General features: G+C 34.1%; 2 protein-coding genes across 4 annotated transcripts in view; both read left to right on the top strand.

Moving 5' to 3' along the window:
• The window catches only part of LOC123714942 (apolipophorins), a 34,747-nt gene extending 16,116 nt beyond the window's left edge, over positions 1-18,631 (top strand). Inside the window, exons 27-59 of the mRNA XM_045669638.1 lie at positions 755-927; positions 1,042-1,150; positions 1,271-1,427; positions 1,713-1,882; positions 2,574-2,719; positions 3,032-3,283; positions 3,881-4,022; positions 4,203-4,347; positions 4,583-4,774; positions 5,018-5,256; positions 5,522-5,620; positions 6,072-6,125; positions 6,203-6,368; positions 7,338-7,519; positions 7,876-8,075; positions 8,670-8,799; positions 9,283-9,454; positions 9,584-9,702; positions 10,134-10,262; positions 10,460-10,603; positions 11,102-11,267; positions 11,690-11,895; positions 12,219-12,350; positions 13,472-13,576; positions 13,713-13,897; positions 14,631-14,862; positions 15,148-15,295; positions 15,905-16,045; positions 16,207-16,322; positions 16,656-16,770; positions 17,215-17,330; positions 17,867-18,061; positions 18,320-18,631. Of these exons, the coding sequence (XP_045525594.1) occupies positions 755-927; positions 1,042-1,150; positions 1,271-1,427; positions 1,713-1,882; positions 2,574-2,719; positions 3,032-3,283; positions 3,881-4,022; positions 4,203-4,347; positions 4,583-4,774; positions 5,018-5,256; positions 5,522-5,620; positions 6,072-6,125; positions 6,203-6,368; positions 7,338-7,519; positions 7,876-8,075; positions 8,670-8,799; positions 9,283-9,454; positions 9,584-9,702; positions 10,134-10,262; positions 10,460-10,603; positions 11,102-11,267; positions 11,690-11,895; positions 12,219-12,350; positions 13,472-13,576; positions 13,713-13,897; positions 14,631-14,862; positions 15,148-15,295; positions 15,905-16,045; positions 16,207-16,322; positions 16,656-16,770; positions 17,215-17,330; positions 17,867-18,061; positions 18,320-18,337 (4,995 nt within the window). The 3' untranslated portion in view covers positions 18,338-18,631. The remainder of the gene's footprint in view (positions 1-754; positions 928-1,041; positions 1,151-1,270; positions 1,428-1,712; positions 1,883-2,573; positions 2,720-3,031; positions 3,284-3,880; positions 4,023-4,202; positions 4,348-4,582; positions 4,775-5,017; positions 5,257-5,521; positions 5,621-6,071; positions 6,126-6,202; positions 6,369-7,337; positions 7,520-7,875; positions 8,076-8,669; positions 8,800-9,282; positions 9,455-9,583; positions 9,703-10,133; positions 10,263-10,459; positions 10,604-11,101; positions 11,268-11,689; positions 11,896-12,218; positions 12,351-13,471; positions 13,577-13,712; positions 13,898-14,630; positions 14,863-15,147; positions 15,296-15,904; positions 16,046-16,206; positions 16,323-16,655; positions 16,771-17,214; positions 17,331-17,866; positions 18,062-18,319) is intronic.
• Positions 18,632-19,334: 703 nt separating this feature from the next.
• LOC123714860 (talin-B-like) overlaps positions 19,335-24,311 on the top strand; it is a 51,300-nt gene continuing 46,323 nt past the window's right edge. For 2 of the 3 annotated variants that reach the window (XM_045669472.1, XM_045669474.1), the window contains exons 1-3: positions 19,335-19,396; positions 19,783-20,382; positions 22,505-22,642. In XM_045669472.1, coding sequence (XP_045525428.1) covers positions 22,507-22,642 — 136 coding nt within the window. In that variant the 5' untranslated portion in view covers positions 19,335-19,396; positions 19,783-20,382; positions 22,505-22,506. Of the gene's footprint in view, positions 19,397-19,782; positions 20,383-22,194; positions 22,299-22,504; positions 22,643-24,311 lie in introns of those variants that run through there. The other variant, XM_045669473.1, reaches the window with a different exon arrangement.

Here is a 24,311-nt window from a genome sequence, read left to right on the forward strand (position 1 = left end):
ATTAATCTTTTGTAATTTTGTGCAATTGTAATATTTTTAGTATGCGTATGCGCTGTAAATTAAGTGTATTTATAAACTCAAGATTCTATCATTCATTATTATTATTATATGATTAAGTAGTAACGGCGCTCAAATCAACTGATATGTTGAAAATAGTGATTGTAGGAAAATATTATGAAAGTAGGATTCGTAGCAAATACACTTAATATATTAGAGTTTCTGCGAAAGAAAACCTGCGTGGCAGGTAGGCAGGTAGTATCATTCTAATAGAACATATTAAAAATCTCTTGCATTTAAAACATAATAATACGGGCTCTCAACAAACTTCAATATATATAACAAACTTCACTATAATTCAAGACAATGTGACAGGTAGAAGAGACCTGGCCGTAGACGCACGTCTTAAATAATCTTCGGCAATGGTTTGGTCATAGTACCAACTCATTGTACAGAAGCGTGGCATACAAAACTAAACAGTCCATATTGATCACCAACCTTCGAAAATAGCTATTAGCTTTAAGAATATTCATCTTATCACAAAAATGTTGTACTTTTTTTTATTAAAGACGTACTAGACGTACTAGCCTGTCGGGCACGCAGTCAGTCAGATATGTGACCGAGTAGCTAGGTCGCAGAGGATTATTAATATTAAGATCGTTACTGTAAACATATTGTGAAATTAGTGTTGGATTTTTTGAAAACTGCCCAAATTTTTAAATAAAAATATATATATATATATATATAATATTTTCAGCTCGATGTATCCGGTAGCTTGATTCCGAAGAAGATCTTGATCGACGGAAGTGCATCATACAAGGACTTTACAGACTTATACGCGTGCCACTTAAAGACCAGCTACGGGGATGACCTCTCGGCGGAAGCTGTTGGAAAATATGCTGCTCACTTCCCCAACCATGGAGAAAGGAAGTGAGTTAATCTTTACCAAATCTAAAAAAACGAAACTTTCAAGCTGTATAATTTTCTCGGCACTATACATCACAGTACTCCATTTGTTTCATATAACATCATATTTTGTTTCAGATTATTGAATGACTTCTCGGTGACCGTAAGACTGCCACTAGAAAAGGCTCACGACGTTAAATGGGTGTCATCTTTCCTCTTCCTTCAACCTGAGGGCAAGGACAACGAAGTAAGTGAAACTTTTATAACCAAGTATTCCTCCGATTTATGTAAATAAAATATCGCATCAGCTATTAAAAGTTTTTACAAAGACAGACATTAGTTGTTCTAATAAATTTTAATTGTCTAGGTAACTATTATCGAGTCGATCCAAATCAACGGTGACTTATACAAGATCGACGGCAGCGGCAAGTTCAACGAGAAAATCGGTAACAACAAACTGAAAATCATTGTACCTCACAACGACCCCGTTATCTTGGACTTTGGGTACAAGGCTGAACTTCAAGGTAAGTTTTAATTAATGTTTAGTTAAATTTAATTTTTAAGTATAATTAACTTATTGTCTATAGAGTAGAAGTCTTTTCTCATCCAATTTTTTTACATAAATATAATAAAATATCATATAAAACTTTAGCTTGAACTCATAAGATCTTTTATAATTTGATTCTAACAATCGCATTGGTTTTTTTTTATAAAAATTTTAATTTTTTTTCTGCATTACACTTGAGTAATTGAAACATGTTACGTCTTAGAGCGCCTTTTTAAATATACATAAAATCCTATCTTTTCAGGCGACGAAAAAGGTGGCGATGTTAACTTCAAGGCTCAGTACGGCAAAGGCAAAACGATGGCTTTAGCTATCCAAGGAATTGCCGCCCCAAGGGACTACAAACTAGTGATTGACGCGGCTGCGCCTGAAAATACCCAGGCTAAGAGGCTCTCAATCAACTTGCACAACAAGGTATGTTACACTCATTATATATCGGAGCAGTGGGGTTATCGATAGCTGTCTTTATCATTATGTATCACAATTCAAATCACTTAAAAACTTTCAATATTAGTCATAATTGTAATACTGATTTCATAGACATTATTGTTACTTACAATAATTTGTAAGCTCTATGACAATCCTCCGACGTAGATAATTCATTGGTGTATGTATATAATAACCACTGGTTAGTTTCATCATCCGATGTCAAAATACCATAAGTATAACCTCGACGTCCGGCGTTCCACAACTGAGCCTTTTTAAGGCAGTTTTTGCCGCGAACCACCACTATGTGGAACCAGCACTCAAGTATTTCCGAACCAATTCTACTTAGGGTCGTTCAAGAAAAGAACGTACCAATTGTTGACAGACCGGCAACGCACTAACGAGCCTTCTGGCTGTGTGAGTGTCCATGTATCACTTAACATCAGGTGAGCCTCTTGCCAGTTTGCCTCCTATTACATAAAAAAAAACAAAAAGAACCAATAGTGATATAGTGATAGTAATGTTGAGGTCGAATGCCAAAGAGATACAAAATGTATTCCATATTTTTACCTTGGTTAGAAGCATTAAGATTCCGCATATTTTTTTAATTTTTATTTAATAAACTAATAAGAGTTTATAAAAAATAGGTAAAACTCATAATTTATTTTATCATTTACAGAACCCAACCACTGACACCTACAACTCACTACTTTTGGTGTCCGTAGACGACCGCGTATACAAATCAGAGTCCGTTGTCGTTCTTTCCAACAACCATCCCTCGATCGACTTCAAGTACACCAGCCCCACCTCGCAGAAGATTACCAGGTAACAACTCCTGCTTACAGACACCTGTACAAAAATATTTGTTTAATATTTTCCATAAAAAATATATGGCTTACATTTCCTTCATTCCAACTTAAAAAGCAGGGACTTTATTAGTTTACCTGTATATATTAATATGATAATGAATTTATTCTACGACTACATGTATGTATTCACAAAGTTGAAAAGTCCTATCGAGATGATTTTTTAATCTTAATCACAGTTTTACTCAATTTTGTTCAGCCGTTTTTAAGATAGTGTAAATTACTAAATAATTTTTACATGCAATTTAATGCGGTAAACTTTTTTTTATAGAATGCACATGAACGGTAAAATGGAAATTAACCGCGGTCAAGTGGACGTCAAATTAGAGAACTTCCGTGATTTCGACTTGGACGCCTCATTCACGGCCGGCTTTGACAAAGATATCCTTGTTAAATTCCACGGAAACTCGGCGAAATTGGAACTGAAGGACTACCGTCTGGACATTACCACAAAGGATGCTGGAAATGGCAAGAGGCTGGAATTCAGTGCTATGAATGACAACAAGAATATATTGAGTGGAAGGTGAGTTTTGACTTTATGTACCTTTAATTCTATATTGTGAATTAGACCTTCTGCTAATGCGATAAGGACGTCATTTCAATACACAAATATGAACTTGCATTATTTGAATTTTCATTATTCGTAGTAGATTATATCTATTATTTTTTTATAAATTGTCTCGTTACTGAAACATAATTTAATAATACGATCTAGCTAACTTAAACTAATAACTAAAATTCTAACCTAATTAACTAAAAAGAATACATAATATAAAAAATATCCAATAACACTACCTACAGTGTCATAACACTTTCCACTGTTTATAACACTTAAGATTAACGTTCTCTAATATTTACATTTACATAAAATTCTAATTCACTATATCGAATGTTTAAAAATATCTGTCTTAATAAGTTTCGGGAAATTTTCATTGTTATGTATATGAATGTATATGTTATGTTATGTATATATGTTTTAATACTGATTATATACTAATATAATAGTTACTGAATAATGAAATAGAAATAACTCCTTGCACACAATGCAAATCTCGATAGATATCCTACCGTGACTGAGTCGATATAGTTGGTTTAAATACATTTATTATTGTTTTCACAGTACATCTTTCATCAAGAAAGAGGAAGGGCCCAAGACAATCATCGAAGGATCTGGAACGTTGAAGGTCAAGGACACGCAGAAACCCGCTAACTTCAAGTTCATCCGCACAATGCTTACAGAGGGCGCTGAACAAGGAGTTGAGGTAAAATTCTATTTTTGATAAATATTTTTGTTCAATTCGCCCTTCTATCGGTTTATATTGTTTAAATTAATGTATTAAAATAGGCTCAAAGTGAGGTTTTGTCCCTCCTTTAATATCTTTTGGGGTTATAAATGTACCTGATATGTTAGAAAAACAATAAAATGCATAATTTTTGTTCAGACATTCATCAACGTAGCGGTTGGCGAACGCAACCACGTAGTAGAATCCCGCATTACTAATCTGGAGTACAAGAGCTCGTATGTTTACTGCGAAGAGACCAAACAATGCGCACACGCAGAACTCAACTCCAAGATCAACGTCAATCGTGAGTAGAATATATTAAGATTATATTTAAATTGTCTTATTAATTTCAGTGGATTTTTTATTTGATTTAATTCAGAAAGCAAGACCAGCTTGGATGTTTCTGGAAGAGATTTTAATTGTTTGACAGCGTTACGCATATAAAATCCTACAGTTTTATTATAGTAATTAAGAATAGTGTTTTTTATTTCTTATCATTACGTTTTATTTATTTAACTAAAATCGAATTAACCTTTCAGAGCCTGGAGTAGTCCAACATCTCTTTAACGTTGGCTTTGACTTACGCAAACTCGGATTTGCGACTGAGTTCGGTCTGGAAGCTGTGAACGAGTTCTCCGACAAGATGTTCCCGCAATACCAACTTAATTTGCACGTAAACCGCGAGACGGAGAAGATTCATCTCAACGCATACAGCAAACCTGAATTTGGCAGTAAGTATTTATTTACTTTATACTACTTTTCTTTATTCATAGATACTTTATAGTATCTATGAAGTTTATAAAATATCCGTTTTTCAGACAGACACTAATACAGAATCTAAATATTGAGAGAACTTAAAAGAAACAACTTTTCATACAAATTATAATCCTCGTAGGATATACATATATTTAGAACTATTTAATACAAAAAAAATGAAGACTTCCCAAATAAACACATTAAACTTTATTTTTCAGAATTCCCAGCTGGTATCACCATCGAACTTCCCAAACGCATATTCGCAGTGGAATCCCTCGTCCAATATCCCACAGACAAGTCCCTACCGTTCCCGGTCCGTGCAGAAATCAGTGTATTCCCGGACAAGAAGAGGCCCGAAACCAAGACTGGAGCCCGATTCCTGGTGGACCTCAACGTCAACGACAAGGGCGGAGACGGTGTTGCTGAAGTTGGATTCGTTCACCCGAAGATACGCAAGGTTTTACACTTTATTATACTCGACTATGATATGATTGTTTTGACTAATCGTTCTCTCTTATTATTTAATTATCAGAATTAATATACAGTACTTATATTATTATTACATTATATATTATAATTGTCTAGTTACGGCTACATTTCCATTCAGACTAATGACTCGATTGTAAAGAAACTCGATAAGTTGTATGAATTATTTAAAACATTTATAGATCAAATTATTATATTTTTAAACGATTGTTATAAAGGTTTACTATATCTTTTAGGAGGCCCTGGTTCGTCTGAGTGGTGGAGTACAACGTCCCACTGAGAACTCTATCAAGATCTCCAGTTCCGCTCTCGTCTCTCACCCGCTACTTGGAAACGTAAGCATAAATTATTATATGAAAATGTATGCGTGTGTGTGTGTGTACACACGTAAGAAGTGAAACTTCTTTTTGACCTTATTTTTCGAAAAGTGATCTAACATGCAACTTTACAGAAATCGGTTATATAAAGATTAATTAGATAAAGTTTAATAAAAGGCTTTTATATCATAGACATGAATACAAATATTTAATTTTACCTTATTATTACTAATGTTATTACAGAACTTCATTAATTGAAATATAATTATTACTATCATTGTAATCGTTATTATATATTTTTGTTATTAATGGCTTCCAATCAACCGTGGTAGGGACAAGAAAAAGATGGCGCGTAATCGAAAAATGTGACGGTAAATGGTTTTGCAACGCCGATAAAGAAGTTTCACTTCAATAACAGGATATTAAAATTTTAAGAGTTTAACAATCTTTATCTTACTTATTTTCGTAGGACCGCAAAGCCGAATTCAACCTGGAAGCTAATCCAACTCACGTCAAACTTTTGGTATGTATTATAACAGCTTTATAAATGTTCTAATACATTTCTCTTATGTTCTATTAATTTATACTCTTTGTGTTTAGTGGAACACCCCAATCGTGAAGGTCATTGACCTAGAAGGATCAGCCGTGTTCAAGGACAATCTTCAACAGGCGGATGTCCGCTTCAGCATCTTACAGCTTAAACCCGTACAAATCTACGGCGTGGTGAAGGACTTCCAGTACTACGAGTTCACAACTGGATACAGTGGTAATTAAACATATTACTAGCGGCCCTCGCGAACTTCGTTTCTCCTTCATGTGATTTTAGTTAGCCTTAATACCGTGACACGAAAGAATAATTTCACTGTATTATCGTCACTATAATTTAAATTTGATTTATACTTCGGTCTAAGTAACTCGTGGTTGGCTATGCTAACACCAAAAATTAAAAATGTAGAAATAATTGAATTTCACGGTATTTCATTTACTACAAAATTAATTTAATTTATTTAGCTTCAATAACACGTGGTAATCATGATATTGAATTGTAGCTTATATGACACTTTTCGGTTGTTCGGTTCGGTCGGTTTACCATAGCAGTGCCATCTATGGATTACTTACTCAATCCAGTCGAAAAGTATCGACATCTGTTAGAATCTTTTGGAGTTAACAGATAATTGTGACTGTCAATTAATTATAGATAAATAATTTGCAATAAAATAAAATTGCGACTATAATTAAAGATCTAAGCTATCCTATCTCTTATGTTGGACCAGACTGCTCACGGTGTGCCAATTTAATTTAAAATCGGTTAAGTAGTTAAGTAGTGTAGAGTCCATCGCGGACAAACATCGTGACAGGAGATTTATATATATTATATTAAGATATAGAAGTTAGGGTCCTTCTATTCAGGGTCTAGACAGCGATAAGTCTGGCTCCCTTATGTTAAAATGTAATAAAATCGATATTAGACTCTTATAGGCCGGAGGATACCCGAATCCTGTTATGTACCCTCACAGTGACAGAATGCTTTGCGTTGCCGGTCTTTTGTATATTAGCTAGTCGAGTTGAGCTTAAGAGTTTGTTAAAATGAATTAAGTAAAAGTGTTTTTGTTTTATTTAAGACGGTTTTCAATTGTTGAGGGAATCTTTTGGAAGAGCTTCTGTAGTGTTGTATGATTTATACGTTATTCTACATATTGGTGTATAAATTTTTTACACATCTCTTATTTTTTAGATCAAAAGGAACGCAAGCTCTCAGTAGTCGGTCACATTGAGCCCGAGAAGCGCGTAGACTTCTCCGTTGACATCGTTTTGCCAGGACAAAAGAAGAACATCGTTCACGCTGCCCTATTCATGAAGGACAATCTCGTTAACTCAGAATATGGTATCTCGCGGGACAACTACAACCACTTCGTGGTAAGGCTTTTACTAACTACATTACACTTTTTTACACAAAGTAAATTGGTATTATTGTCCTTGCACGAAATACGAATCGCCCCTGATGTTATGTGATACCGCCGCCCATGAACTTTCACATTGCCAGAAGTCTCGCCAGTGCGTTGCCGGCCTTTAGCTTTATTTATATAGTATTGTCTTTTATTAACATAACCTTTACACATTTAAAGAAAACACTTTTTTTCACACCGGATTGAAGCTATTATAAACTAAAATTTTCTCGACGTTTCGTGCGTGGTCACGTCACGTTACTTTTTTATAGCCAAAACCTTACGTAACATTGCATATTGACAAGAAAAATAAATTTGATGTTACAGACTGCGTTCAGGAGTGATTTAGACACACTCATAGCTAAGTCCAAGGAGATCCACGAAAAGGCCAGTGGGGACTTCAAGCAAATGCTGAAACGCGTTGAACCCAAAGCAAAGGAGCTTGAACAGATGTACCGCGAAGACTTCCAGAAACTGATGCAAGAGATCACCAACGACAAGACCATCAAGGAGCTCTCAGAGGCTGCGTAAGTTTCAAAATTAGTACAGTAATCCCTGATATAACACTGATGATTGGTTGCGCGTTATAGGAATCGCTTCGTAGGAGTATTCTCTTGCGCTTGTATTATCCAATATAACGCGTTATGTACAGGTGATTCACGATTAACTTTGAAGTGGATTTGAATCGGATATTTTAAAAAAAATTCTCAACGAAATAAGCGTGTTTAATCATTATATATCTCACATTACGGAAATATAACGTGTGAAGTCCTCGCGTTATGTGGGAGAATAACCTTATACGAGGAACTGAAATTGCGTAATATGAAAATGCGTTATAAGAGTACACGGTATAAAAAAAGTTTTTAATTAAAGATGCATTTCATTTGATTGTTCACAAGCTTTATTTTTGGATCCTCAAATGCGTTCAGTCTTTAAGGAGAGTTTTAGTAACCCAATCTAAATATCATACTCATATTATAGATTCAGCACGTTCAGCAACGTACGTATATCTTTGCTGTACGTGTATTTGCAAAGAGTTAAAATACAATTATGTAGAAAAGATGAAAAAAAAAATTTCTTTAAATTTCGATGATTTTGTAGTATGTTTTTTGTATTTTTAGACATGACTTGATCCAAATCATCGCAAAGATGATCGACGAAGTAGTGACTGTGACGAAGCCACTCGTAGACAAGTCCATCGAAGCCGTTACTACAGTATCCAAGAAGATTTGCGAATTATATGAACAACAGGTAAGAACTCACAACCAAAGGTCAAAATAACTTTATTAATATAGGTAAACAAGTACCCTTATGAACGTCAGAAAAGAAGTTAAATTAATTCTAAATGTACATTTACTACCAGTTCGCAAGTCAAGGGCGTAGAGCGGGCAAGAAACTTTCCGCTAGTCTTTTTACCCACTAAAATACAATGGTCCCGCCTGACTTCTATGTATTATGTACTTAATAACAACGTCATCGGCTTTTACGACTATCTACGTATATATACGTTGGTTTTTACGACCAAATATGAGTACTCATTTCGATGTCGTTAAAACAGATTTTGACTGTACTTTGATTTGGTTTATATGAATGTATCTTTATTTTGGCATATTTCTCTAAAAAGATGTTTGGTTATAATGGAATAGTTCAGTTTATATGACTAATAAAAATGATAAATTTATATTGTTCTATTACTATGTGTTCCATATATCTAAGACAGTAAATGGTTTGCAGGTTGAACCCCAACTGAAGGAACTCTACACGAACATATCTGCAGTTGTCCGTCAGTACTTAGACGGTATTATCGATACGGCCGCGCATCTGTCTGCTATCGTCATTGATTTCTTTGAGAAACACAAGGCTGAGGTGGATGAACTTGTCAACACCATTTCTAACATCTTCAAGGGTGAGTCATTTATGTCTATATCAAATCATATTCATTCATATTAAGATAATTTCAATCAAAGATTGTTTGTTGTTTTAGTCCTTTAATAGTAAAGATTATCATATAACAGCATATATATTATATTTTTAGATATCGCCCGCATTCTCTTCGCGCAAATGAAGGAATGGCGTGTCCGTATCTCTCAAATGTTCTCCGAAGTCACACAACAAATTCAAGAAATTCCGATCTTCGCCATGATCAAGGAGAAGGTAATTGAAAATGTTTCATATAATCAACAAATACTATACTTAATTATATATGCATACTTACATTGTACGAGCGGCATTTACAGATTTCTCTACGTATTTTACAGATTTTTCTACATATTTCACAAATTTTCCTACATATTTTTTCAGATTTTCCGCATACTCAACGCGTTAATAGTTTCACTTTAGTTTTTAGTTCAATAATATCAAAGTTGCCAATAATTAAAGAATGTTCGTGATAACATTATTAAATCCTAATTACAATAATAATTTTTAATAAGCCGTTTATAAACGTTGTGTTTGTGGGACTGAAGGACTCCTACAAGTTCGCATTTTCAGAGTTTTTCAAAATTAGTTTCCTTACACGCCAATTTTTACTCGATCACTGATTATTAACATTATACACGTATTGTTGACTGACATAAATGTTTCAGTGGAATGAACTGGCAGTCCCAGAACAAGCTTTAGCCATCGTGCAAGAGGCCCACCAAACAGTCCGCGCTTTCCTTCCCACCGAAGAAACCAAGAACTTCTCTGATGCCCTCTTCAACTATGTACAAAAGGTATGGATATCAATACAATTGTTTACGTAAAAAATACGTATGTATTCCATGCTTAGTAGTGGAGGATGGCTTTTATCTAAAAAAAAACGATTGAAAAGCCATTACCACGTTTGTTTCTTATTTACAGTACAAAATTCTAACAAAATATATAGTTAAAATCTATAATAATAACTATTTTTACTTTTTTTATATTATAGAAACTTAGACAAGAGAAGATTGACGAACAGGCAGAACTCAAGATCGTATACGAGAAGTTGGTGGTGGCAGTCACGTCTTTGGTACAGTTCGTCAGAACCAACCTTAGTCAGTTGGGTATCTCCACTGCACCTATCCTCGGATTGGTAAGTTAATCTGATCCTCAAAATCTTTTTAAAATTTGGCTTCGTCTAAATCTCATAATTCCCGGTAAATAAGTTTCCTATTGTCACTTCCAAGAGGTTTAAGGTTCTATATAACCTATAGATAATTAAAAACATAAAATAAAAATAAATCAATGGTGCTACAACCTTTTTAGGTCTGGGCCTCAGATTTCTGTATCTGCTTCATGATCATTTGTTAATCGAATAGGCAAGTAGGTTAGTAGGTAGGCTATGGATCAGCTTTCTGTGCCTGACGCTTGTCGTCGTCCTTTAGGGTCTTAGGCAACCCGGTTTCCTCATGATGTTTCACCGTTGTTCCTTAACTGTTCGAGCTAATGTTCGAGGTAATATTAAATGCGCACATAGAAAGAAAGTCCATTGGTGCACAGCTGAGTATCGAACCTACGACCTCGGGGATGAGAGTCGCACGTTGAAGCGCCAACACTGCTCTTTATTAAAAACATATGAACTTTTTTCCAGCCATCGTTCTCGAGCCCCAGCGCCATATCAGCTCCAACCTTCGGTGGATCTGCAGCCTTTAGCTTCATTACTCAGCTGATCAACGGTGATATCCCTGATCCATTCAGACTCTTCTACACCTACCGCCCACGTAGCTTCAACCCACTTGATGAGGTGCCAGCCAAGAGTAAGTTTCTTAATATTGTTTTTAAAAATGTCAAAATTTCATCTTATCGATTTTAAATTGTATTTCATTATAACAGTTTTGTAAAATGTATTTTCTTTGTCTGTAAAAGTATTGATTACTTGTATTGTATTTGTAATCCCGTAATATTTAATATTTTTGTAATATTTTACCCACCTATGGGACATGTTTAAACATTTTTACGCCTCTTATATATGTTTGGTGAGTATCATTTCGTCCCTCAAAACTCAGGATCTCAGTTTAAGACCATTTTTGTTAATCAAGCCTCGATATTTTTTTCTGTATACAATGACTATGTCTCCTATTCGAATAATGCTGGTCACTGCTGTTTGCGACTGAGACAGGAATCCTTTCCTGTAATTAATCTTTGTCTTTAGAATACATTAACTGATTAATGTTTGTAGTGCGCGCTGTGGTTGTGAACGGCCAACACATATTTACATTCGACGGGCGTCACTTGACGTTCCCTGGCAACTGCCGCTACGTACTCGCCCACGATCACGTCGACCGGAACTTCACACTGCTCCTCCAAATGCAGAATGGAAGCCCCAAGTCCCTTATTCTGGAAGACAAGGACGGCGCAGTTATTGAACTCAAGGAGAACGGACAGGTATGATACAAAAAAATATAATTTATTGATGATTTATACTGTTTTCCCTAAATTTTGACTTTAATTTCATTAATGGTTGGTCAATAAAAACAGGTTGATGAATATGGATGAATTTTATTTTTTTAAATTGCCCATACTATGATAATGTAGTAGAAGTTGATTCATTCTTAACATCCAGTCTAGAGCTATCGAAGCCATATTGTGTTATTTTTTTTTTAATTCCATAGAAAGCAGACGTTTAAGAGAAAAATCCATAGTTTGGTTCTACAAAATAAAACCAATATGAAGCGTTTTATAATAATTATATAAATATCATTTTACAGGCAACAATTAACGGTGCTAATCACGGCTATCCGATCGCAGGAGACAACTCGTTTGCCTTCAAACAACCCAACGGTCGCATCGGATTGGGATCGCTGTACGGCGTCATGGCTTTCTGTACTAGCAAACTTGAGGTAAGCATTTACCCCAAAGGAAAAATAAAATAACCTATAAATATATATATGTATGTATCTCGCGAGTTTACTTAACAAAATATGTGTATGAAATAAGGGACCACAAGCGTCAGGGAGATATGAAATTTATATTATATGTTAATAACAATACATAAAGAGCCCTTACTCGAAACAAATACAAAATGTATCTTTTGCAATAACGCCTATAAGCAACGCTATGCTAAATAAACTAAACGGTTCGAAAAATGTACTACTTACAAACATTATTACTAGTTGGAGTACCTGTTTGTACAACCAAGTCCTCGTTTTAACTCGTGTAATGTTTGGACTATTAGTAAAATATAAAAAAAAATACGTATACAGCATAACGTAATTATTAAGTATACAGCGTAGTACAATTTTTGCCCTTCAATTAATCTTAAACTACGACTATCAACCTATCCTATATTTCTCCAAAAGCATTCGTATCATCGACATAGTTGAAGTTATGCGTTTGCAAATAGAATTGAGGTTACATTAAAATAATGTCTTAGTAGAATTACTAGGTGATTTATCGCAAATATCTATATTCATTTATATCATTTATATATATATATATATATATATATATATATATATAAATGAATCCCTATTTCCCTTGGTCACGGCATCACGCGTGCCCGGCTGGACCGGTTTCGCAAATATTTTTTTGTTGTGTTTGTGCTATTGTCTGGAGTAGGTCCAGGTCATGAAAGAAAAGGTTAAGAAAATTTAAGAATACTTAACCACCATATTATCATTAAAAGTAATGCTTCGATCGGAGTTATTATATTGATAAAATTCATATAAAATAATTACAGTAGCTAATTGTTTGTGGCATTAATCTTGAAAAATCCATGTTTTTCACATATCCAGTTATATGTCGGAATACCAACAAAACTATTTATATACGCCGGAAAAACAAACAAAGAATGTTGTATACCATAAAGCATTTTTAGTTAATTATACCAATTCAAAATCAATATTCATACTTAAGACAGGACTTCTGTGGGCTCCGCTAATTTATATATAAAAGAATTTTAATTTGATAACACTTAAGACTGCTTTAACATAGATTTAACATATTTTTTATTTTTAATAAGGTGTGCTACATTGAAGTATCAGGATTCTACCTTGGCAAACTTCGTGGTCTCCTCGGAGACGGCAACAACGAACCCTACGATGACTTTAGGCTTCCTAATGGCAAGGTGTGTAACTTGTTAAATACATTATTTTAAACCCGTCACTATCAAAGTTCGTACAAGACTTTCAATTACATTGTATAATAGAATTTAAAGTAAATTTTATTTTCAAGATGATTAATTACATGTGAGACGTTTTCAGATCACGAATTCTGAAAGCGACTTCGGTAATGCGTACCGTACGGCCGGAAGCTGTCCACAAGTGAAGACTCCGGAGCACTCCCACCACCAACTTCACGCCACTCTCCCGCCTGCTTGTGAAGCTATCTTCGGAGGCACCTCCACTCTTAGACCCTTGTCCTTGTTGCTCGATATAGCTCCCTTCAGGTAATAAGATTAACTATCTTAAGCACTGTTTAACTATGATTCTATTTTATTTCTTCTACTATATCTTTACTTAGGTATACAAATACTAGCAGTACAATTTTTTTAAAAGACCTTTTAATAGGTCACACGCAATTTGTCTTTTCTTTCAACAACTGACGAGACTCAAGACTTTGGACGCCTGGAACGAGCGCTATGTGGGGGGTGAAACAGCCACACAGAAATGTTTTTTAAAGATACAATCGCGGCTTAGGAAAGGGGAGGTTTCGACACTCTCGATGAAAGGGGGTGTGGGGAGGGGTCGGGTTCTGTTTATAAAAACTAAAAAAATTACTTACAATTAATTTCACAATAAAATAAATAATTCCTTTACTTGAAGGAAATTTACTTATTTCAGTGGAACAAATCCAAGTACCAGGGTTGCCTGGAAGAGATCGCTCATTAGGGATAAGGCCGCTCGTTGCATCCCTTGTTGTTTTTATGTGTTGTGTTATTTGGGTTTCTTTAATTTTTGCAACGTAGCAAATACATTAAAAATAAATATTTTTATGATCTAACCTTTGTCTTAACTAGGAAGCCTGGTTGCCTGAAACGCTTCTTAACGAAAAGACATTGCCCTGCCAATTATTCAAATCTCCTGTCTTAGTATTGAACAAATACATATTGTATAATTATACTCCAGGAAAGGATGTTTAACACGTAGTGGGAATTTACCTAATAAAGAAATATTTTACAGACAAGCCTGCATTCACGCGGCTTCCGGCGAAGGCGAGGAAGCCTTGCACCAGGCCTGTGACCTCGCTCGAGGATACACAGCATTAGCCCTCACTGGCATGTTACCAGCCATCCTTCCAGAGAAATGTGTGCAATGCACGGATGGAGACCAGCCAAGGAAAGTCGGAGACATGTACGAGTTCAAATTACCTGCCAAACAAGCTGATATTGTTGTCGCTGTTGAAGTTACCAAGGTATATATTTATTTATGTAAATGTCTTTCATTTAATGATCAATAAATCAGGATTAGCAAAGGCCAAGATTTCTTGAATAGTGTAATGTATTTTGGTCTTAATAACGAGCTTTGAAATTTACGTTGATAGATTTCATACAACTACAGTATTATATACACTTGTCTCTCTAACTCTAACTTTCTGAAAAATTAATCGACTTTTTCTAACGCCAGAAAATGTTTTCCTCCACAAATCTTCTCTTCTCGGAAAATGACCAAGGAAGACTAATTTCTCTTTAATGAACAGGCAAATGAAGAAAACTACAAGGACCTGGTGGTCCCTCTCGTATCACAAGTGATCGACGGACTGAAGAGCAAGCGCATCTCAGACATTAAGGTGTACCTAGTTGGACTTACATCTAAGTACCCATACCCCATCATGTACGACACTGACTGTGAGTATAATTTTTAAGACTAAAACTAACAAAAACTTAAATTATTAATAAGATTGAAGGAAACACTTTTGACATTCAACACCTTTTGTCTTCAGTCACCGTGACCACGCACGCTGTAAAGCACGCGAAACGTCGGAAAAAAGAAAATTCTTAAAATGTTTATTTTCATTTACTTCCAATTCTCAAACTTATCTAGACTTTAAACTCGATCGAGATTTTTTTTTCATAGATTAATTTTAAAGACAAATCGGTAAGGAACATGTGTGCAAAATATTTTTCGCACTAAAACTTATTCAGAAATATAATTGTGACAAAATTGATCCCCTAAGAAGCCCCTGAGTTATACGTAGATTACAATTATTCAGATATACATGTATGTTTCAAACAATTTGTTTTAAGAAAAAGTAGTCTGTTATATCTTATCAAACAGAATTCGTACATAGGTTTCTAAATAGGTCACAAATGATCCTAAGAACGATTTATACCCAGTTTCTATAATAAATTGAAATAAACAGTCATAATTCCTACGTGTCGGTTAATTCGGGGTTCAGAAAATCAACAGACCTTGTCGAGCGCGATGCAAGTTTTTACTGTCAATTTTATTCACAGTGAAACTGAAGACCGCGAAGGTGATGTTCGATGATGAAAGCAGGTACGAAAGCTTTGACGGCGTCGTCACCGGAAACAAATACATTGACACTGCGGAAAAAATGGTACTTGACGTCATCGAAGCTCTGCACAAGAGGCTTGGTAAGATTTCCTCAAATTAATATAATTTTTAATTCTCAATCCAATTTTTTTGCAAAAATTCTAAATCATATATAAAAAGTATTTTTTTATATGGTAGATCCAATATTTAGCTTACACCCCGAATTATATTTAAACATATGTTAATCCAACTTTTCCCTTAGGTTTGACTAACATTATGACCTCGTACAACTCCATTCTGGAGCTGCCGCTCAGACCAGGCGCTGTCAAACATCTGATCAGCTCCATCGGAGGACGATGCGTACCACAACTGTTCTTGGTAAGTCCTTATTATTGTTTCTATTATTTATTATTTATTTTCAGCTTTTTAACATGACGAAAAATATGTCTCACTGTTCACATTAAATAGAAAACGTCGAGTTAAACTTCGCGTTTCTATTCCCTAAAATAGTTTTACTTCGATGTGTAGTACTCGCGAAATGTATTATGTTTTTTTACTCAACTCTATAAATTATAATTTCATGAATCTATTTTTGCTTAAAACCTTTAAGCAACTTCATACCGAGTGTTTTATATTACTGACAAAGTAATATTCATTATATATAAATGCATATTTAGTTGATGATTAAGCTAAATCAATTTATTTTTACAGGTGGAAACACTCCGTACAGCGGTACAAAGTATATGGATGGAAAACAACGCGTACAGTGTGTCCATTATCACTGATACCAAGGAATTCGCGCCTGTTGGAGGAAAACCAGTTGTTGGTGAGTATTTACTTTACAGAGCCCTTTTACAAATTACAAATTAATTTCCGCCGTAAAATATTGTAAAACTAATGTCCCTCTTTTTTGTCACAATTGTCATGAAAATATAAAATACATAAAACAAACTATCAATTTTAATATTTTAAATGTGAAAATCTTTAATTGCGTGTGTCATGTTGCTGATGATGCAGTCTGTATCGTGAGTGTAATAAACTGCATGCTGAGTTCAATATTAACTTTGTTTACATTAAATTGCATGAACTAAATTGTTTACTCGTTTAGTGATAATATAATTGTTGTTGTTAATTATTTAGATACGCTGACGGTTGCGTATAATATTTGTATGAAAATATTGCGTTTGTTACTTTATTTATTAAATAGATAGTATTTTCATAAACTATTAAGTAATTTAAGCTTTTTAGTAAATTTTCTAATAATTTGCAGGCTTCTCTAGGAACTCCGTACTAGTGTTGGGTGACAAGAAGCAACGGGATACAACAGAGCAAAGAGCCAACCTTGACATCGGAGAGAGGGACGGATGTGTTGAGTTCGCACAAGACGTGAGTATTTTTAAACTAAGCAAAGCAAAGCTTTTAGATATTTTTAGTATATCTTGCTGATATGCAACACCCTAAAAACATGAGTGTTTTTCTAACAAGAATCACGTGGTGTACAGAAATTAAATTAAAAAGAAACTTTTAAATAGCTTTCTTTAAGGTTGCAACATATCATTTTTTTTTGGGAATCGAATCCAGGCAATGTGACCACATATTTTGACAAACAAGAGTACATCCATGATTGATGAACAAATTAATATTATTTGAAGGCAAATCACTCGTTCTCCAAATACTTATTAAACAAATTTTATAGATCGCCCATATTCACCACAAGTCTATTGGTTGTACGATAATCATTTATTAATTGTCTTAACACAAGCAGTTTATTCCTATAGTCCATCATTAAGTGCATACACTTGCCATTCGAGACCCAGTTCTTCCTATATTATATTTTGTATGCGTGTGTGCGTGCACGTTTTGTATACTAATCTACCACAAAAGCGGTAGAAGTCTTACAGGGTTTTTTTTATTTTTTCTAGACTGACGGCTTCGTATTCTCCGCATCGACATACAGAGGCTTTAACCCCGCTCAGCGTAAGCAGTTCCTTCAAACGGCTGCGGCGTCTGTCACCAACCGTCTTCTACAGTACTCGTCTGTGCAGTCCTGCACTTGCACTTACGTCGACCCCTTCAGAGTACGCTCCCTCTGTGTCACTGAGGACAAGAAGGATGCTGTAAGTCATTTATAATATCTCATTTGTTGATTAAGTCTGAAGTCAAAAATATGGTATTAGACAAAATTAATGTTTATCGACCCCAAAGTAAAGAATTACTGGACAAAATCCAATCCAAAAAGAATCGACTAGATCCAGCATTCCGTTGGTCTTTCTTGGTATTATTCGCTTCTATATTTATCTAAAATTTCTTATATTCCAATTCCTCGCCTGATGATTCATAGATAATGACAATAACGTGAAATTTCTTTGTTACAGTCTCGCAAAAGAAAGTAGAGAAAAACTGTGATCGCTACGTTAGTTCCACAAGGGCCTTGAAATAATCGATTGGAATAAAAAGAAAAAATCGGCTTTTTCGAATCTAAACTATTGTAAAAAAATTGGTATTATTAAATTATTTATTTGTTTCGTTTCTCGCAACAACAGATGACAGATGTTTAAATTGCTTCAGAATTAAGCATCATAGATATAATGTGTTCAAGGCCATTATTTTTATAACTATTTATACCAAAGCGCAGTTTTCGTAAGTGTTAACCATTAATTTGTATTAAAAATGAAAAAATTATGTAATACTTTTGTTTTTTTTTACTTCCCCATCTATTAAACACACCAATATCACCACTTAGAACATTAACCACACAACCAACTCTGTATAAGGAGTCGCCTCTATTATATGCCGACAACGAATCATTTACATCTCGGCCATTAAATGCGCAGGCGATGAGAACTTGGAGAAACTAATAGTGGTAACACAGAAGACAAAGATCAGGTCACCAACCAGATGGACCGATGAGTACAACGTCCTAAAAACTAGAATGTAGAAGATTAACTGAATAGAAAACGGGGAAAACCGATAATCCGCTCCTGATGATTCCTTTATGGCCACGATATTTTTATATTGCCTATAAAATAAATAAATGCCTATTTTTGGATAATAAAAAAACACTATTGTACCCGTAAATATCGTATACAAGATAAATGGCACGTACAAAATATTACATCAAATAAGAAAATTAATTTAAAAAGGTTTTTATATAATATTTCTCCTACCCTACAAAACGCTGAAATGTTTAAAAATAAACCTTAAAAAAGATGTACGAAGACTAATCCACGCAAAATTAAATACAATAACTACCTATATAATTAGTCTTAAATATTGTGGTGCTATTAAACTAAACAAAAGATAATTAGCATATCTATTCCATACTAATAACGTGTGGTTTCCATAATATTTGCGCGTGAGGTCATAATGCGTCACACACGGTCCGTGTTTGTACGACTAACCGATACATACCTACACAGCCATAAATAGGTCACTGCACTTGAGACGAACCGGTAAGAAGCATTTTTATTTTGACGCTTAGTATTATTTGGCCCTCTTCGCCGAGGTTCGTGATTTCGGGATACAAATTACAAACGAATTTTATGCTAATAATACTTTTGTGTTTCACTGATTGATTTCGAAAATATGTTTAAATAAAATACCAGTTAAATATGTAAGTGTTTAAACAGAATTAAGTGTTATGTTACAAGTCTATTAAATCATATTAGTCGACAATGTAGTCCTGCGACTGTTTTGTTGGTATTTTTTAGGTGACCAGTTATTACTATGAACATGGAACAGTTATTGTTTCACTAGCAATAGAACTCATGAGGTCGTTGTTACACGATATGCGTTTACCACTAAGTCACGTTTAACTAAAGAGATTATTATTATGTAGGTGAACACACTAGCCGCTTAAGAAGCTGATGCGTGCGTGTCTGCGGATCTGGTGACAGTATCCAGTCTGTTTTTAAATGAGTTTAAAGAGGATGCACTAATTACACTTTCTGGAAACCTATTCCAGTAAGCCACTACTCGGTTTGGAAGAAAAGTGAAAGGGGTTTCCTTAGGAAATTTGTATTATGTTAAGTAAAAAAGTAGATTAATCAACTGTCAACATATGTACATAGTATTAATGTCAGTAAAATTTATTAGCTTAGCGAGATTTTATTTCACTTAAATTGAACCCATACCATATATACTCTAGAAGGCACGAACAAAGTACTAAGCAATTCAATCAAGTAAACCTAACCTTGACTTGACTAGCTCCTTGAGACAACTTTCAACAAATTCAATAGGAAAGAAACAAAAATCATGTTATAAATGAGTAGACATTGGTTACTACGCGCGTTATCAATCTATCCTGACAATAAATCCGAACTAAAATAGCAGAAGCCATTCAAAGTACGAGAAGGAAAACATTACGATAATATAATATCGCTGACTCACAGGACAGGACAATGTTAACTAATTAGTGCTACAGAGAGGACGTGTTCAGGTCAGTCAATTTATTTATTAAAAATATCAAATTAGATTTAACTGTTAGGAACAATATTTTAAATTATTTTATCTCTTTTGTGTTACACCCATATTGGGCTTGACTAAAATCTAGTCTAGTCTAGAGATGTATCTCTTACATTAATCTGTAACAACTGTTTTTGTTGTAAAATTAGAGATTATAACGTTATAACAGTCTTAAGTTAAGGCTCAGATATTGTTAAATACTGTTGTGAAGTTTCATAGAAATTGGTTAAGCAGTACCGTGTTAGCACTTGGGAAACTACGGAAATAATAAGACGTCTTTGTATAGAGATGAACACATAAGTTGTGGCTTACAATGTAATTTGAGCTCATAGTAATAACCGTAACATTTCAATCGGCTTGCTATTTGTTTTTAATACTTCAATATATCAATATTTATTCAAAGAAATATAGTGTTTAAGTAGCTATTTTTTTCTTACAATAAAGTTCACAAAAGAGTGCTTTAGATGAACTACTAATCTTACCTATACAGTAATTATGGCTAATATGTTATATTATCGTGACTTCATTTTCTGCAATACCAGTGAAAAACTAATAGCTTAATCTAAGATAACATTCATCAAACAGTCTTAGTGTTCATTTATGTTTTGACACTATGTTCGTGTGTCCGAGATACCGCACTTGCACTTATTTTCACTACACAAGGTTTATTAACTCAAAGGGTCTTCTCAGTTATAAGTTATCTTAGTCAGTTATAATTAGTTAAGTCATCTTATAAGTTTCGCACTTTCAATCCACAATTTTTGAATTATGTATTGATAAAGAGTTCTTCATTCGGCGTTTCTGGAAGATAAGGCCCGTTGGATAACATAATATTTAATTTTTATTTCAATAAACGTTTTTAGGTTTGGGCCTCAGATTTCTGTATCTGTTTCATGATCATTTGTTAGTCGAATAGGCAAGTAGGTGATCAGCCTTCTGTGCCTGTCGCACGCCGTCGCCTTTTTGGATCTAAGGCAAGCCGGATTCCTCACGATGTTTTCCTTCACCGTTCGAGCTAATGTTAAATGCGCATATGGAAAGAAAATCCATCGGTGCATATCCGGGGATCGAACCTACTATCGTCGCTGTAGCCACTAGGTCAACACTACTCCATATACATATATTAATTAAATATATATATAAATATATTCTTATCGGAGTGATATTATTGGTAATTATAACAATAATTACCATTATTCAATACCATTATAATTAATAAAATAACATAACAGTACAATTTATATTTATAATTTTTATTATCTACAAAGTAATAATATAAATTATTAAAAAGAAAATTAAAACAATTAATATATATTAGATTTTATATAATGTTTTCTTGTTATTGTACGTGTAAAAAATACCAAATAAGGTTTGGTATTGAATAATGGTAATTATTGTTATAATTACCAATAACATCACTCCGATAAGAAAGTACATAAGGATATACCTATATATATGTGATATGTCTATGTTTGGATATGTAAGCGTAACGGGAAACTTCGTCACTGACGATGACCGTTTTTAATCGAAATCTTGCTATGATTCATTAATCTCCTATCAGCTGGAAGCAATAGTCACCTGCGTAGGTGATGAAATCATACAGTGACGAATTTTATACAACGTAAACATTGAGTGCTAAACCGGTTTAATATCGTATTCTCTATAAACGTTATTGACATACAAAAACCATTCATCAAATTGTGATAAGATTCGGAAGTTGTGTGTACGCAGTTCAAACACGTCAAGAACGCTAGAGTCCGCGTTGTTTCTTAAATAATACGATAATTCCGTGTCTAGATTAATGTTGTGTTTGTGGTTTCCCGACTAATAGTTATTTCGGTTTTCCCGCTTTAACAATAATCGTTACTTCATTTTTATCTTTATAACTGTGTATGTATTCATTTTATTTAGTATTGTAATATTATAATCACTTTAATTTACCAATACGGTTGGTGTGGACTGTAAACCGCATTTTATAGTAACAAAGTGTTGGAGGTAGTTTAAGATCTATATAAATTGTCATGGTCTTAGTGTAAAAAATATAAACAAACAAATTGAAGAATGAAATGTTATAAGAAACAAAATATATTTTCCAGCAATGGCGCCTCTTTCGTTGAAAATAATCCTAGATGAAGCCGCGGTGACGAAGACCCTATTATTCGACACAAGAACCACAGTTTCACATGTCCACGACATCGTTAAAGACAAGATTGTCTCGTTAAATCCAGATAAAGGTACAGTAAATACATATATTTTCTTATAACCGACGAATGACCCGCAAGTCAATGCTCTCGAAGTTCGAACATCGTTGCAAATGACAAAACTCTCTCTGCAAGGGTTTTTGAACTCGGTGAAGTCTTGACACATCAGGCCAAATGCTATATATAAAATGGTGTAGTAAAAATGCTGGAGCAATACAATGCGCGCTTTATACATATAATTGTCCAAATTTTAATAGAATATGTTATCTAAGCTTATAAAATATTTTAGAATAATTGATTTTTGGCTCGAATTCTTTACGGTTTCTTTATTTGTTATGCATTAAGATGTATTTTGCTATTCCCTAATATTTTAAATAATGCTTTATCTCGTTTTGTCTTACCCTGGACCACTTACTGATAGCGGCGGCCTTGGCAAAAAAACAAATGGCATAAAACACAGAATAACCGTCAACAATAGAAATATAGCATATGTGGAAAAGTATGTCTACCTTGGCCTACCCTAGGTGTCTACCTGGAGTTGATATTGGTCACACAAGCACAGACGGCCTATCTCAGCTAAAATAATAAAGAAAACACAAATATTTCAACGATTAGCCGAAAGAAGCATGTTAGAATCTGAGAAACAGGATTAAGTGTACAAAAATACGTAATAAAACGAAAATAACAGACGCATGTATCATCATCGGTGAAGGCTGTTAAATAACGACTAATTGAAATATGTGATGCTTTCAAGGATTTAGAAGAAAATACAACAGATGGTCAGTTAATCAGTGGATGCCATTCCATAGAAAAGGAAATAGCTACTACAAATTTGTAGTTTCACTTGTCATATGGTAAATGTCAATAAGTTTATTAAATTGAGATATAAACTTTATTTAATTCAGATATAAACATTATTAATCTGAGATATAACTTGTATCAACATTCTTACAAAGATAAATGTTAGTAGTAAAATGTGGCGAAGCAAATCATGCACTTAGATGTGCCTATACAACACCTAGACGCATTCAGGGAAGTTGAAGATGAAGCTCGTGAACTGCATGCTGAAGAAATTTTCACAATAAACAATTTTTATGTCATTGTCAGCAAAGTGAGCGCAAGCTGTAGGAGAATCATGCGATATTGATGGACATGAATTGTACGAAGAACTGAATATGTTCATCCGTGTGTATGAAGGAAACTATGACATTATCTCGGTGCTAAAATACATACTTAATAGAAAAAAAATAACTGAAGTTTACCCCACTGTTGTAATAATCCTGAGGATTATTGCTACCGCACCTGTTGCAGTTGCATCTGCTGTAATGAGTTTTTCGAGGCTTAAAATGATTAAAACATATCTGAGGAATTTGATGACACAAGATCGACTTTCAGCCCTTGCTATTATTTCAATCGAGAATTATGTAGCTCATTGATGAGATTATTGTCCTTTAATTAAAGATTTTAGCCTTAGGAAAAGCCGCAAACACCAATTTTAAAATGTTCTCATCAAATTATTTTTTATTTGTTAATTTTGTAAACCTTTCAATGTAAAATATTTTCCAACTCAAATTTCATTTATTTGTATGACTTAAGCATTTCTCCTCAAATATAACTAATACTTAAACCAAACAACCAGACCTTCTTTCGCATAACATACTTTTCACGAAGGAAAATGGGTAAGGCCGCCGCTGCATACTGA

This window comes from Pieris brassicae, chromosome 10 (assembly GCF_905147105.1).
Source record: "Pieris brassicae chromosome 10, ilPieBrab1.1, whole genome shotgun sequence".
Taxonomy (NCBI): domain Eukaryota; kingdom Metazoa; phylum Arthropoda; class Insecta; order Lepidoptera; family Pieridae; genus Pieris; species Pieris brassicae.